The sequence below is a fragment of the Vicia villosa genome, unplaced genomic scaffold, assembly GCF_029867415.1.
Source record: "Vicia villosa cultivar HV-30 ecotype Madison, WI unplaced genomic scaffold, Vvil1.0 ctg.003790F_1_1, whole genome shotgun sequence".
NCBI classification, from domain to species: domain Eukaryota; kingdom Viridiplantae; phylum Streptophyta; class Magnoliopsida; order Fabales; family Fabaceae; genus Vicia; species Vicia villosa.
This window is the reverse complement of record NW_026706300.1, coordinates 158501-173261: the sequence shown is the minus strand read 5'-3', so window position 1 is coordinate 173261 and position 14761 is coordinate 158501. Positions and strand designations below refer to the sequence as shown.

General features: G+C 39.1%; 1 protein-coding gene and 1 long non-coding RNA gene across 4 annotated transcripts; both read left to right on the top strand.

The window, feature by feature from the left end:
* Window positions 1-6695: 6695 nt before the first annotated feature.
* LOC131641504 (uncharacterized) lies at window positions 6696-8517 on the top strand. Of its 3 annotated transcripts, none has more exons than XR_009295561.1 (3): window positions 6696-7326; window positions 7468-7799; window positions 7933-8517. It is a non-coding gene; the product is annotated as an uncharacterized LOC131641504 (long non-coding RNA). The 3 variants fall into 3 exon arrangements; XR_009295560.1 differs by having other exon boundaries at window positions 6699-7104; window positions 7192-7326; window positions 7468-8512; XR_009295559.1 differs by having other exon boundaries at window positions 6703-7326; window positions 7468-7688; window positions 7933-8509.
* Window positions 8518-11959: 3442 nt separating this feature from the next.
* Window positions 11960-12556, top strand: LOC131641510 (uncharacterized). Its single transcript, XM_058911815.1, has 2 exons — window positions 11960-12045; window positions 12166-12556. The coding sequence occupies exons 1-2, from the start codon at window positions 11960-11962 to the stop codon at window positions 12554-12556; spliced, it is 477 nt and encodes a 158-aa protein (XP_058767798.1).
* The last annotated feature ends 2205 nt before the right edge of the window (window positions 12557-14761 follow it).

The following is a 14761-nucleotide window of genomic DNA, read 5'->3' as shown; positions in this document are numbered from 1 at the left end:
TTGACTCTGATGATATTCAAACGTTGTATTCACAAATATCAGATCAGAAGGAAGTACAAGTGGCAGGCTACGCTGACTGACAAAAGGAACGTTAAAAGCTACTAAAGGCTACGTCAGTAGACACAGCGTGAACAAGGCTCGAGGTAGTTGACAAAAGCGTATAACATTAAATGCGATGCTGTACGGAACACGCAAAGCATTAAATGCACTCAACGGTCATCTTCTCCAACGCCTATAAATATGAAGTTCTGATGAGAAGCAAGGTTAACGATTCTGCACCAAAACAACTCATATTAACTTGCTGAAACGCTGTTCAAATTCAAAGCTCAGAATCTTCATCTTCATCAAAGCTCACTACATTGCTGTTGTAATATATTAGTGAGATTAAGCTTAAACGTTAAGAGAAATATCACAGTTTGTGATTATAGCTTTTAAGAAGCAATTGTAATACTCTTAGAATTGATTACATTAAGTTGTAAGGAACTAGAGTGATCGTGTGGATCAGAATACTCTAGGAAGTCTTAGAGGTTATCTAAGCAGGTTGTAACTAGAGTGATCGTGTGGATCAGTATACTCTAGAAAAGTCTTAGAGGGTATCTAAGCAGTTGTTCCTGGAGTGATCAGTGTGTGATCAGAAGACTCTGAAATACTTAGTTGCTGACTAAGTGGAGAACCATTGTAATCCGTGCGATTAGTGGATTAAATCCTCAGTTGAGGTAAATCATCTCTGCGGGGGTGGACTGGAGTAGTTTAGTTAACAACGAACCAGGATAAAAATAACTGTGCAATTTATTTTTATCTGTCAAGTTTTTAAAGCTACACTTATTCAAACCCCCCCTTTCTAAGTGTTTTTCTATCCTTCACATCTTACCGTATTCTCGTGTATAGTTTGCTTTCGAATTAACCCATGCTTCAGTTAGGACTTTCAAGGGTTGTAACGTGGCCAGGTTCACGGTTTTAGAAAAAAGGACTTTTAGGCTCAAAATTATTTATTGGTGCCCACCCCCTTCGTGATGTTCTTCAGTCCGAAGTTCAGTTAACTTGACATGAGCATTCATCTTTCAAGAGGAACTTTAGATGGTTGAGGAATCAAAGAGATCTTCTAGACGCGACAGTCACTTTACCTTTCGTTTTTGGTGTCTGGTCACACGACTTTGTTCTTTTGATGAGGATCTTGAATTTGTAATCCTTGTTTTTCGCTTTTGCTTTGCTTGTTATTTTTGTTTCCCTAACTTTTGCCTGGACAAATTCTTTTGAATTTTGATTTGGAAGTCCAGCGGGATGCCCTAACTTTTTCCTAAGTCACTTGTTTTCAAGTTGTTGACTTAGCGGGTTTTCTTTATTTTATTCATTCTTTTCTTTCTTTCTTTTTTGAACAAGTCGTGTGATCCTGAATCTCTGATTTGTTGGAAGTGATTATGACTGCCTGAGTCCTTGATTGATGAAGAATTACCATTGTGGTATCGTCATATTTTGACCTCCTGATGTGAGGGATAAACCACAGCGGATTTGATGTTGGTTTCAACCTCCTGATGTGAGGGATAATCATGATGTCTCAACCTCCTGAGGTGAGGGGTAACCGTTGTGGATTTGAATTTCCTCAATCTGTTGAAGGATAGCCATTGTTGTATCCTTAGATGTGTGCTCTTGATGAGTTCCGAACGCTTGATCAGGTTAACTGAACACTACCCTGCCCCAGGGTTAAAATAAGGGTTTTTCTGAATAGAAAAGAAACTCCTACTTCAAGGCTCAAAGGGGTTAACGAGGGTTTCACTCCCTTATATCTTCGGTGTTTGGGAATTTGAAACAATGCCTGTACATCATCAATAGGGTTCTACTCGAAAGCATACCATTTGAGGTTATGGTGTTATGTTTATCATTCTCCCTTTGGAGCTGTCATGCTTTGTTAACAAGAGTTAAGTGTCACAAAAAGCATATAAAAACACATAAGAGCAAAAAGCGAATGGATTTTTTTCAAGACAAACATATCCAATGCATTATTATTATAGTTTAAAAACAAACAAGTTTTGCATGCAACAGTATTGAACAAAACAAGAAAGCTTAAACATGAACATGCATGATGATTCAGCAGTTGCCAACGTTGAGGAGATCCTCTCCGTGTGGACTTATTACTTCTGAAGATCCGCTGAGTCAAAGGAGAACTTCAATTCTTGCCCTCAAGAGTGCATGTGATAGCCTCAGTGTTAATCAGGTCTTGAACCTTGTCTTTGAATGACTGACAACCTTCAATCAGATAACCAAGTGCCCCAGAGTGGAAAACACACCAAGCACTAGCCTATGCTCCTGTAGAACACTTTAGATTACTTCCCGAAAGAAGATTTTGACGAAGCCATACAGAAGTTGTAAGTGTCCAGCTTTAGGGATTTGAGTTGTGCCAGTGATGCACAAACTCAAGATACAAGTCGCATTGCTTATCCCTCAGTCGGGAGCCCCAAACAACAGCGACTGGAGTTTGTGAATGCTTTAAGGATTTGAGCTGCCAATGATGCGAACTCAAGAACACGGAGTCTTGCTTATCCCTCGGTCGGGAGCCCTAAATATAGCTGCTAAAACAGAAAACACCATCATGAGTGGAGGAAACTTGTACTACTATCGGCGAGCAACAATAACCTCTTCCGTTTGGCCATCAAAGTCATTACTTGGAACACACAATAGCTGTTATGAAGGAAACCTCTGGCAGTACCAATTGCAAGTGATTCTCATGAGTTACTTGCAGCAGATGACATGGGATTGACCAGTAGAAACCATTATGAATAAACTCAAATGTCTCTGTATCGAGCAAGTCCTATACTCTTTGTACCTCAACACCTTGTAAGGCTTAACATTATGATCGAGTGCCCCTAGAATGGAAAACACCGAGTATTGTCATCGATATCATGAGAGCTATCTGTGGTGAGAAATACCCAAAGCACGGATCTTAATCAACTAAAATTCCATCAAGCGGGGAAGCAACTGAACACCGAGCATTGTGATTACATCAACTTGCTTCTCATATTTTTTTTGTCTCTATTAACAAGCAAAGGTTGTTGAAAAGGAAACTTCATGAGGAGGTGACTCGGGATGTGAAGCCGATCCTTGAAAAGGAGAGGTGTCTCTGATGAACACTTTGGATTACTATCCGGTAGAAGATTCTGGCGAAGTCACACGGAACTTGTAAGTGCTTTAGGGATTCGAGCAATGCGAATGATGCAATGCTCAAGATAGACAATGTCTTGCTTATCCCTCGAGCGGGAGCCCCAAGCAACTTCAGAGACTTGCAGATCTTGACATCATAACCAGGTGCCCCAGAATAGAGCTCACACTTATTGTCATTGTTATCAAGCAGATAACCTGTAGACATCCACATAATACGGAGCTTAACCAGTTGCAAATAAATCAAGCATGGAAGCAAATGAGCATAAGACAAGTCTTCAAAAAGAACCCCAACTGAGCTTTCTTCTCGGTAAAATCCCCACGAAGTTGTTCCATGACTAATCTCTGAACACGCAGTAAGAACAAGTCAAGTCTTTGAGTCTGGTGAAAGTACCAAGTCTGAATAAAAGATCCTCGATCCTGAACACCTGCTATGCATGAAATGTTATGAGATGCATGATATGAATGCAATGCCATGTTCATTCGATTTCCAAGGAATCCCCGTGTTTTGATTTTTAGCAAGCAAGAGATGGAAAAGCTCGGCACGAGACTTAAAGATATGATTCCTTGGAAATGAAAGGAACATGTATGCTAGTTATTTTTTGTACATCATTTTTTGGAAAGTAAATATGCAATGATGCAAGGTGGTGGGACTTATTGCCACCCACCGGGCATTCTGGACTGCCGGTAACACACATAGTACCAAGTCAAAGGTTCAGCCCCAAACAGTATACCACACGGAACACGGAATGTCAATCCACGGAACCAAAGCCCATAGTTAATAACACACTGAAATAGAACACAGATTACCACTCGAACAAGAACCATAGTACCCCACGAACAGGAACCAATAGTACACTCGAACGAGAACAGCGGTAACCCACGAACAAGGACCATGGTAACAACCCTTGAACGAGAATAACGGTAACCCACGAACAAGAACAGCGGTAACCCATGAACAAGAAAAGTGGTAACCCACGAACAAGAACAGCGGTCACCAACAATGTACCTGTTATATGATCATTGATTCCCGCCCCACTCATGGGTAAAAATCTAGGCCAAGGTAAGGTCATGAAACGCAGTATACGGTCCGCCCGAAGGTAAGCATCATCACAGTGCGGATGCGGCTGACGATAATACCTCCGTTTGAAACCACTACTCTGCTCCTGGTCACATAATCCATCCCGAGACGTACACCTCGAGACAAACCATGCTCCCACTCTATCCTAGGGTTCCTATGGTTCACACATAGCCTGGTATTGAGCCTTTTACCTCTTGAAACACCCACCCAACAGATAGAGATCCAGCCAGTCCAGAATATGATGCAGAAAAGTAAAAGCACACATAGAATGCAATGCAAACAGGTAAATATGCAAAGCAATAAAACACCCAAAGATAAACACACAAGCGCTAGGATCGACTCGCTAAGTCTGGACCCGCAATAGGTCGAGACGTCCCCAGCAGAGTCGCCAGCTGTCGCTACCGCGAAAATTAACAGAGTCGCCACTAAAATATTTATCCTGAAAAGGAAAATAAAGGATTGTGCTCGCACGGGCCCTACCCCGCTGCCTACGTATCTGTTTTGCAAAATCAGAGCTACCGTAGCTCGGCTAACTAATTTCTGTTTGTTTTGTGTTTTTTAGGTGAACAAGTTACATTCACACTCCGCTGCTCGACCTTTGGAGACTTACGCTTGGGAATGGAGCGGAAATAACAAGCTCTTAAGAAAAGAAAATCAAAGTGTGTGGTTTGTGTTTTAAAGAATGCATGAGAAAAACCTAAGCTAAGGGGGGAAAGCTTGCTACCTAATGTTAGCATACAAAGGGTACCAGTCTAATCTAAACTATGAACCTATGGGGAGAAAAGGGAAAGCAAACAATAATATCACACAAACGAGCTCCGCTCGTAAAGCAAACAAACCAACGACACTGGTCGAATGGTAGAAAAGCGGTCCCGCCATAGCCAATGGGAGCAACTCAACCCAAGTCAACCAAGCATTAGACCTTGCAAAAATGATCGGGCCATAGACAAGAGGAGCGAGTCCCTCTCAGCAACCAAGCCGTCACGGATCGTAAAGGAAAACGGTGCGTGCGTACACCGAGCATCAACGTCGAGCGACACGAGCTATAGGAAAGGCGGGGGTCCGGCTACATGAAACCCTTTTCCTGACATACTCGATAACAAAGATCTTGTGCAGGTTCAGAAGCGAGCAACGCGTAGCGTGCGCATACCGAACGGACTCTATGAGACTAGGCGGGGGTTGATTACTAACCCTTTCCGCATGCCTTCCATGAGGACTTAACGGAGTTCCATATAGGACTTATTACACCGTGACTCCCTGTCGTAAATCACAAATGTAAACACACCAACAAAAACAGAGCCTCTTTCGAGGACTTGGCCAGATGCATGTCTAAGTCCTACTTCTCATGTTATAGTATGATGCGGAAAGTGGTAAAAGGGACAAGGAGACGATACCAAACGGATAGCAAATCCGCATTGAGCTAGCAAGCGTAAGCAGAGAATTCCGAAATACTTCGCGTAAGCCATCATCAAGCAAAGCGATTCAGAAAGTGTCGTCGTGAAAATAAATCACGAGCGACATGTGGTACACGTCGAGCATAACCACATGAGAAACCTGCAAGAGAAACAATCAAGACAATACAAGAGTATACATCTCAATGAATGAGAGATCAGGTGACTGACATCGGAAATAGGTTCGTGTCCCACAAATAAAGTGGAACACGACGCAAATTAAGTCGTAAGACAAATCGCACTGGAAGCGAATTCGTGTCCCACAAATAAAGTGGAACACGAAGCAAGTTGAATCACAATTGAAGGCTCTCTCGAAGTATCTCGCACATCTCAGCAAACAAATCAGTAATAACAAGGAAGCACGCTACAGAAAATACTAACAAAAGATTTAATCAAACATCATATTTTTCATGGAATTTTATCAAAGAATTAGAACTAAACTATGTAACAAAACAAATAAATCCTAACTAGAGAACATATTACATGTTTTTTATTATCTTTTTTTTATCAATGCGAGAAATCTAATCAAACATAATATTTTTCATGGTATTTCATCAAAGAATTAAAACAAAACAATATAACAAAACATCTAATTCTAACTGGAAAATATTACATGTTTTTATTCATTTTATCAAGTTAAGAAACTAACAAAAATGTGATTGGTTTTTATGTTTTTATTACACTAAAGATAATAGAAAGCAAACTAGGTAAAACAATTAAAATCTAATGTAAATTTTATGTACACAGGGGGTTTAATTGCTGGAAATTAGGTGCAGCCAGCAGTGAGGGCGCAGGCCCACTGAATCTAGTCCAATAGCTTCTTTTTTTTGTTTGAATTCAGGCCATCCAAAAACAAATGGTACACGGGCTCAATGAGGGGTGTATGAATCAGAATGTCGTGTGAGGCCCAAGGAAGTGTATTGGTCCAATTGCCATGACTTTGCTAATCAGATTATTATTGAATCAATTATTATTAATCAAATTCAGATCTCTACTGTTAATACCACTTAATTCAAATTAAGAACAGATTAATTCACAATTAGAAATGATAAAGGGATTAGGGTTATGTACGTGAATTGTAGCCATTCAGACTCGTTCTTTTTCCCTCTCTCACTCAAACGCGGCGTCGCTGCAAGCTTTTCCGGTGAGCTTGCGCTCTCTCCGCCTCAGTTCATTAATCTCTCGCTCTCCTCTGATTAGAGAACACAGCGGTCCTCCCTCTCATTTCGTGACCGCGTCGTCCTCTTCCCTCTCCGATCAACTCTTCAGAATGCTGTGGTGGACACGCACATCTCCGACGCCTCTCATCTCTCTCGTCTCTCAGATTTCACTCTCAGCCTTCTCCCGTTCCGATTCGTGAAATCTTGTCACGATTGCAATTTGCGGAGAACTTCGACGATTCTTCGATAGTCAGATGCGGTTATCTTTTTGCTCTCTCTTCTCTGATTTTCTTTTCTAAACCCTTGATGGTGAAACGTTATTGCTGTTTGTTGATGTTGTTTGCAGAGAAAGCATAAAGGAGTGAGATTTCGTTGTGGAGGTCGATGTGTTGTTATTTACGGTGATGAAAATAATGGATTCGGTAAAGAAGAATGATGAAGAGGAGTGGTGAAGTCGTCTTTCTTCGCGATGCGTATGAAGGTGAATTTCGATGATTTCTGAACGATTGAAGATGATGAATATAAAAGTCGTTACGATTCAGTTACAAATTTCGTTCTCAAAGTCTCACAGTCTCACAATCCAATTTTTCTGTTAACTATTTTCTTCTGATTGCTGTTACAGATGAATGAATTGCAAGGAAATATATGAGATTGAAGATTTGTAAATTGCAGTGGAGTTGTATGGATGATTGCAGATGAAGATTGAGCGATGGAGTTTGATTCTGAGAATTCCAATGTGATTAGGGAAGATTGAAGATGGTTTGAAGATTGAAGAGAGAGCGTGATTGATGATTGAAGAGGTTGAGGGAGCGGTTATGGTGAAGGGCGGTGAAGAGGATGAAGGTGAGAATCGAAGGATAGAAAGTTTGTTACGTTTCTTTCTCGATAATCTCCTGTGAATTTTCTGAATAATTGAAGATGATTGGAATCCAGAGAGAGTTTTCCGGATCAAGAGTTTGTTACCTTTTTTTTCTCGATTTTCTTCTTCTATATTCGTGAAGTGATGAACCGGTTTTCTTTCTTTCTTTGTGCCGCCCATTTATTTTTTGTATTGACGGAATTTTATTGAACCGGTTTCTTGTTGCAGCGAGTTTTGCTTGGCTTTTGTTATGGAGTAGAGCTTGTTTCAACTTCATGAAGGCATTGGTTTTGGAAAGCATGAATGGAAAAATGGAAATAGGCTTAGGGAATTTAGTTTTAAGATAGGCTTTTTCTTTCGTATTTGAGTTCACGTTGTAATGGACATGTAGTGTGATTGTAATAGTTTGGACTCTTCTTGAATTTGAATGGTGATGGACCTTGCAAGCAATTTGAACGACTTTATCAACGAATGCCTCCTTTGAATGTTGAACATAGTCGAAACTTGAATAATGATGAACAAATCTTGAACTCACTTTTGAATGTAATTTGGATAACATAACTTTTAAATTTCTTTTCCCACCAAATGCATTTCAATTTGAATTTTTAAGTTCCATGTTCAAATTGTACCAACACTCGTAATACAAACCGACCAATGAACGAATGCTTCTGAAATCTTGATAACAATGAAATATGACTGGAACACATAATTTGGACTTTGAACCATGATGAACGCCTAAAGCTTGTGCAACATCTCCAGAATCATGACTTGTATCACACTCACTTAATTAAACCGAACTGCCTTGCTACAACGAGAAATTTTTATTATTTTTCTTTTGATTTTCGAACGACGAAATAAACGCCATTCATAACTTATAGCACAGAGAAAGAGGAAAAATTTTGGGGTGCAACAGCGAGTCGTAGCAGACTGGGTCTTTCTGCTGCGAGTTCTACACAATCCAGCCCTATGCCAAGTACGATTTCTGTAACGCCCGATTTTATTTAAATTTTTTTTCGTATTTTAATCATGTGGTGATGTGCTTTACATGCGTTGTTGGGTGTTTTATTGTGTTGTGTTACCCTTAGAGTGGGGTAGTTACATTAAAAAATGGAAGATTTAGGCGTGGAGAAAACTAAGTGATCACTAGCATTATTTAATCAACAATTAGAAGGATTAAATAATAATTAGCAATGGTTAAATATTAGTTGACTATTTAATTAATTGGAGTACTTTATTATTAGATAATAATAATAATAATTTAAATAGAAATAATAATTGTGTAAAGATGTAGAGGGCTTAATAGTAATCTTAAGCGGTTAGGTGAGGGCATAAGTGGAATACCTTATTAGAGGTCTAAGGGCCATATTTTAGAAAACAAGGAAGAGTGAAAACATAATTGTTTTTTTGAATCGATCGTAGAAGTGAGAAAAAGAGAAAAGAGGCTAGGGCACAGAGAAAGAAGAGGAGAAAGCAATAGAACACAAAGAAGAGGAATCTTTCGCTTAAAATTACTAAGGTAAGGGTGGGGTTCCAACCTTCTAATAAGTGGTATAATTGTGGGTATGTGGGGATAATCATAGGTTAGATTTTGGAGAGAATTGTTCATGGGAATTTTCCCGAAAGTGATTGAAATTTGAATATTTGATGTGATGATATTGTTCTGTTTGTGTGTTATCTGTATTTATGTTGTATTAACTTTGGAATGATTTTCTGATGTGGGGAAAATTGCATTTTTGGCGTTAAAAAGAGGGATTTTCGTAGTAGTGAGATCTGCAGAATTTTTGGAACTGGAACAGGGGGAACCGGTTCTCAAATTTGGGGAACCGAGTTCCCAAAACCTCTGTCACGTTAAAAATCAAAATTTTAATATGGGAACTGGTTCCCAGATTTGAGGAACCGGGTTCCCAAACTCTCTGCCACGCGAAAAATCAATTTTTGAATATGGGAACCGGTTCCCATATTTGGGGAACCGGGTTCTAGTGAGTCAATTTTCCAAAACTTCTAAAAATCATATCTTGTGATTCGGGTATCTGTTTGACGCGCTGTTTCATCCTTTGAGAAGATGAAAACATTTTCTAACTAATAGGACTAAATTGAAAACCTTTTTGAAGGTGTTTTCATGATTGGCTGCATCTGTGGTAAAATATACCTGGTTAATATTGTTTATGCAGGATGCATATATGTGAAGCTAATACAAGATCTGTAGTGATTGTCATGACCGATGTCATGACATCTGTGTGTGACAGCAGGAGCTGTTATTGTTTATTAAATGTGTTTCCTGATTTCTCTCAATTATCAGTTTAGGAAATCTTTTATTGTGTGCTGAATATTTCGTCCAGAAGATCTTGCTGACAGCATATTTTGTAAACAACCACATGGCGTGTAAATTAGGTTAACTTGGTTAACCCTAATTTGTTTCTAAAAGAAGCCCAAGGCCCAAGAGATGCATATAAAAAGACTGCAATCCTAATTTGGAATGCAGACAGAAGATTTTGTGTTTTGTGAAGAACCGTAGTTCTGTAGCTGTCTCTTGTGATCCAAGCAATTGTCTTTGATGATTGCGTTGGAATAGGTTGTGTGTGTTTATTGTCACTCTAAGCTTTTAAGCACAAGTGTGTGTCTCTTGATTGACGCTTTTAATCAGATCAAGGTGTGTTTTTGAAGAGTGTCTTCTCTCTGTAATTGTTTATGTTTATGTGTAATCACTGATGTGATTGAGGGGGAGTGAGTGGAGATACTCAGGTCTAGGAATAGGTTGGAATTGCATTGGGTAGGTTTTAAGTGAGGAGTTGTAAACGGGGGAGTTTAACTCCAAATTAATTCTGCTTATATTGGATTCCCTCCCTGGCTTGGTAGCCCCCAGAGTAGGTTGTTTGAACCGAACTGGGTAAACAATTCTGTATGTTCTTTGTTGTTTTTATGCTGTTCTGTTATAATTATTTGTGTTGTGTAATTGTGGATGTCATAACATCCAGTAAGACCTCGTATGGTAGCAGTCATAAAGTCTGTGGACAACAAGGCCTGGAGAGCTGTGGAAAGCGGATGGAAACATCCTGAGAAGATTATGGAAGATAGAACCACTGCTCTAATTCCTGAAACTCACTGGAGCAAAAATGAAGAAGAGCTAGCTTTGGGCAATTCCAAGGCCATAAGTGCCTTATTCAATGGGATTGACAAGAACATATTTAGGCTTGTGCAACACTATGAGCTAGCTAAAGAAGCATGGGATATCCTTAAAACAGCACATGAAGGCACATCCAAGGTAAAGATGTCGAGACTTCAAATACTTACTACTAAGTTTGAAAATCTCAAGATGAAAGAGGATGAAACCATTTATGAATTCTATATGAATGTCCTTGAGATATCAAACAACTCATGAGCCTTAGGAGAAAAAATGACTGAAGAAAAATTGGTAAGAAAGATCCTCAGATCACTGCCTAAGTGATTTGATATGAAGGTAACTGCCATAGAGGAAGCCTAAGACATCAGCAACATGAAGATGAACGAACTCATAGGGTCTCTACAAACCTTTGAGTCAAGCATCTGTGAGCCTGTTGAAAAGAAGAACAAAAGCATAGCCTTTGTCACCAACACAGGTGATAATTCAAGAGAAAGCAATGGTGGAAGTGATGAAAATTTATCAGACGCCATAGCCATGCTTGGAAAACAATTCAACAGACTTATTAAGAGGGTCAATCAGAAGTACAGACCAAATGTCAAGAACACTTCCAATGACATCAACCAGACATATGATCCAAGTAGAAGATTCAAAGCTGAGGAGAAGCCCAATCATGGGAAAGGGGTTTAGTGTCATGGATGTGAAGGATTTGGACACATAAGAGCTGAATGTCCTACCTTCCACAAGGAGCAAAAGAAGGGACTGACTGTTACTTGGTCTGATGAAGACTCAGATTCAGAAGAAGAAATTGCAAGACATGTCACAGTTTCAACAAGAATCTATGAATCTGATGATGATTCCAGTGATGATGAGCTAACCTTTGATGAACTAGCTTCCTCGTACAAAAAGTTGTGTATGAAGAATGCTGAAGTCTGCAAACAAGTAGAGAAGCAAGAGATAATCATAAGAGAGCTAGAAACTGAGAAGAATAAACATCTTGAAACCATAGACTCCCTCAGTAGTGAAGTAAGCATGTTGAACTACAAACTTGATCAAATGACCAAGTCGTTCAAAATGCTGAACAATGGAACTGATACTCTAGAAGAAATTCTGGAATCTGGACAAAGAATAGAAGACATGTTTGGAGTGGGATTTGTGGCTAAAGAGGAATTCATCTCTGGATTCAGGAGAGCAAAGCCCGAGACTTGTGTGACCAACCAGATGTTAGTTCCAGTGTCACAACATGAAGACAACAGAAGAAGGAGGCATTCAAAGAAGAAATTCCAGAAATGGAGGTGTCATCACTGTGGAGGATTTGGTCACATAAAGCCATTCTGTTTCAGACTATTTGGATATCCAGACCAAACTCATCAAGCCAAACCTGAATATAATACCTGTAATAGAAAGCAACAGTGGGCAGCTAAGAATGTTGCTCTGGTAGCACACACTTCTCTAAGGATGCCTGCAAAAGAAGATTGGTACCTTGATAGTGGTTGCTCAAATCATATGAGTGGTAGGAAGAACTCTCTAGTAGACCTCAAATTGGAAGGAAACAACTATGTGACTCTGGGTGATGGAGAAATAAGAGAAGTCAAAGGTGTTGGGAAGATAGAACGGCGGGGTATCCCTAATGTAAACAATGTTCTTCTTGTACAAGGACTGGCTGCAAACCTTATAAGCATCAGTCAGTTGTGTGATGAAGGATTCAATGTCAGGTTCACCAAAGAGGAGTGAATTATCACTAATGAAGAAAATGAGGAAGTCATGAAGGGATTTAGGTCTAAGGATAATTGCTATCTATGGAAGCCTAACACCCCTGTCTACCCCTCTGACTACTCCATGATCAGAGAAGAATTAAAAGTTTACTGTCAAGAATCTGATGAGTCTGATGAACCTGATGAAGAATCATATGTTGGAGATCTCACCATAAGTGAACTATCTGCTGGTTTTACTGAGACCTGTTTAATGAATGGGAAACTGTGTGCAAAAGTAAGGGAGTACAGAAGTATCAATAGATTTCTTCTAGAAGAAAGAGTAAGCCTTGTGATAGACATTACAGATCGGGAAAGAAAACTAGAAAAGTCAAATATGAGCAACGATCCTAAAAGTCTATCTGAAAGTAATGTCACAGAGAATGTTGCAACAACATCTGAAGACATTGTGAAGGAAAAGGGTATGTTAGGCATTTGCTACCAAAACATATTATAGCAATTAACCTACGTGGGGGAATATTTTTTGGGCCTTTTAAAAATCCACGATTTGAAATTTCCTTCACTCAGTATGCATATAAATCTCCCTCGCTTTCCTAGTCTTCTAAAAACGGCAAACTTTCCTATTAGTTCTTCTCGCTACTTACTAAGGTTGAACTACTCGAATTGTGCTCACAGGCGTGACACAGGCTCTGTCTCAAAAAGTTTCAGAATGTCTCAGCAATCGAGTGATGGATCTCCCTGTTGAAAGTATTTGTGGGTAAATATTTTCTGTAATATATCGTATCCACAGGGATTGGTTAATATCACTGCCGTTCTATAGTTGTTTATTTTGAGTTAGGAAATTTGGTTTGGTTTGTTTTATACTTCTAATAATATCAAAAGCAAATAATAAAATAAAAGTAAGTAAAGGATTTTGTGTTAACAAATAAAGAAAGATGTTGAGCCTTTAGGGTTCATCAACCTAATCCTATACAATTATCAATTAATTCCCAATAGAACAATCCTTTGAATCACTATCTTCACTTATCCTCAAATAAGATTCCATGTCTGCAAATCAAATTAGATAAACTTTTACCGGTATGAGATTCGATCTCTCCAAATATCAATATCGATAATAGTGATTAAGAACGATAATTATGAAAACCCAATCCCAATTCCATCTCTGCAAATTGCAATTGAATCAATATAGTAACCTAGGGCAAAAGTTAAATCCTTTCTTTCGATCAAAGATTCAACGATAATTTAAGAATAAAAACAAGATTTCTTATTGATAATGAATTCAAATAATTGTTCACAGGAATTAATCAATGGTAATGTATATTCATAGATTAACTACTACCTTAGACTCAACAAGAGGGATTTAGCTCTCCATAGACATGAAGAACACACAAGAATTAATAGAAGGATTCATCTTCATCAATGGAATGTCTTCGATTGGTAAAGAATTGGCCTTCAATTGTTATTCTTGGCTGCAATCTCAGAATGTTCTCCTAATTTCGCTCCTCACAAAGTTCTCTAACCACCCTTTTTCTCTTGGAAGCTAGGGCTTTTAAACAGAATTTTTGGGCTTTTAACGACGAGGCCGCGGCGCGGCAACGGGCTGGCGCGGCGCGCTTCAAAACAGAGATGTTTCCGCGGCGCGCTCTAGGACTCTCGCGGCGCGCTCTTTGCAATTTCCATCCTTTTCTTCTGCCTTTGAGACTTCCAGCTCTCTTTCCTCCTCATGTTCTTCTCAAGCTTCAATTCAGCTCTAAACCTGCAACAATAACACCCACAAGTGATTCGATTTGCTTTACGCACGAACTAAACTTGTTCAGTTCAATTCTTCATAAAAACCTATGGATTCATCACATTTTGCATTGGTTTGGAGACTAAATCACTTCTATTAACACATGAATTTACCATTAATTTACTCCTAACAAACTCTCCCCAACTTAGAGTTTTGTTTGTCCCTAAACAAAATTACTTACCTCCAGCAAAGTTTACCGACAATCAAGCAACACGTTTTTCAAAAAGTTTTTCTCAAGTGGTTCAATCCAGTAACCAAGTCAAATACTCTTCTTCTACCTGCAAACTCAGAACATCCACATGAAACAAACGTTGAAAGCAAATTACCTCCAGAAGTTCAAAACACTACACAATTGTAATTGAATCAGCACTAATCACTCTCATCAAAAAGTATGATGAATAAAAGAGGGGTTAAACACTCATCCAAACAATTAAATCA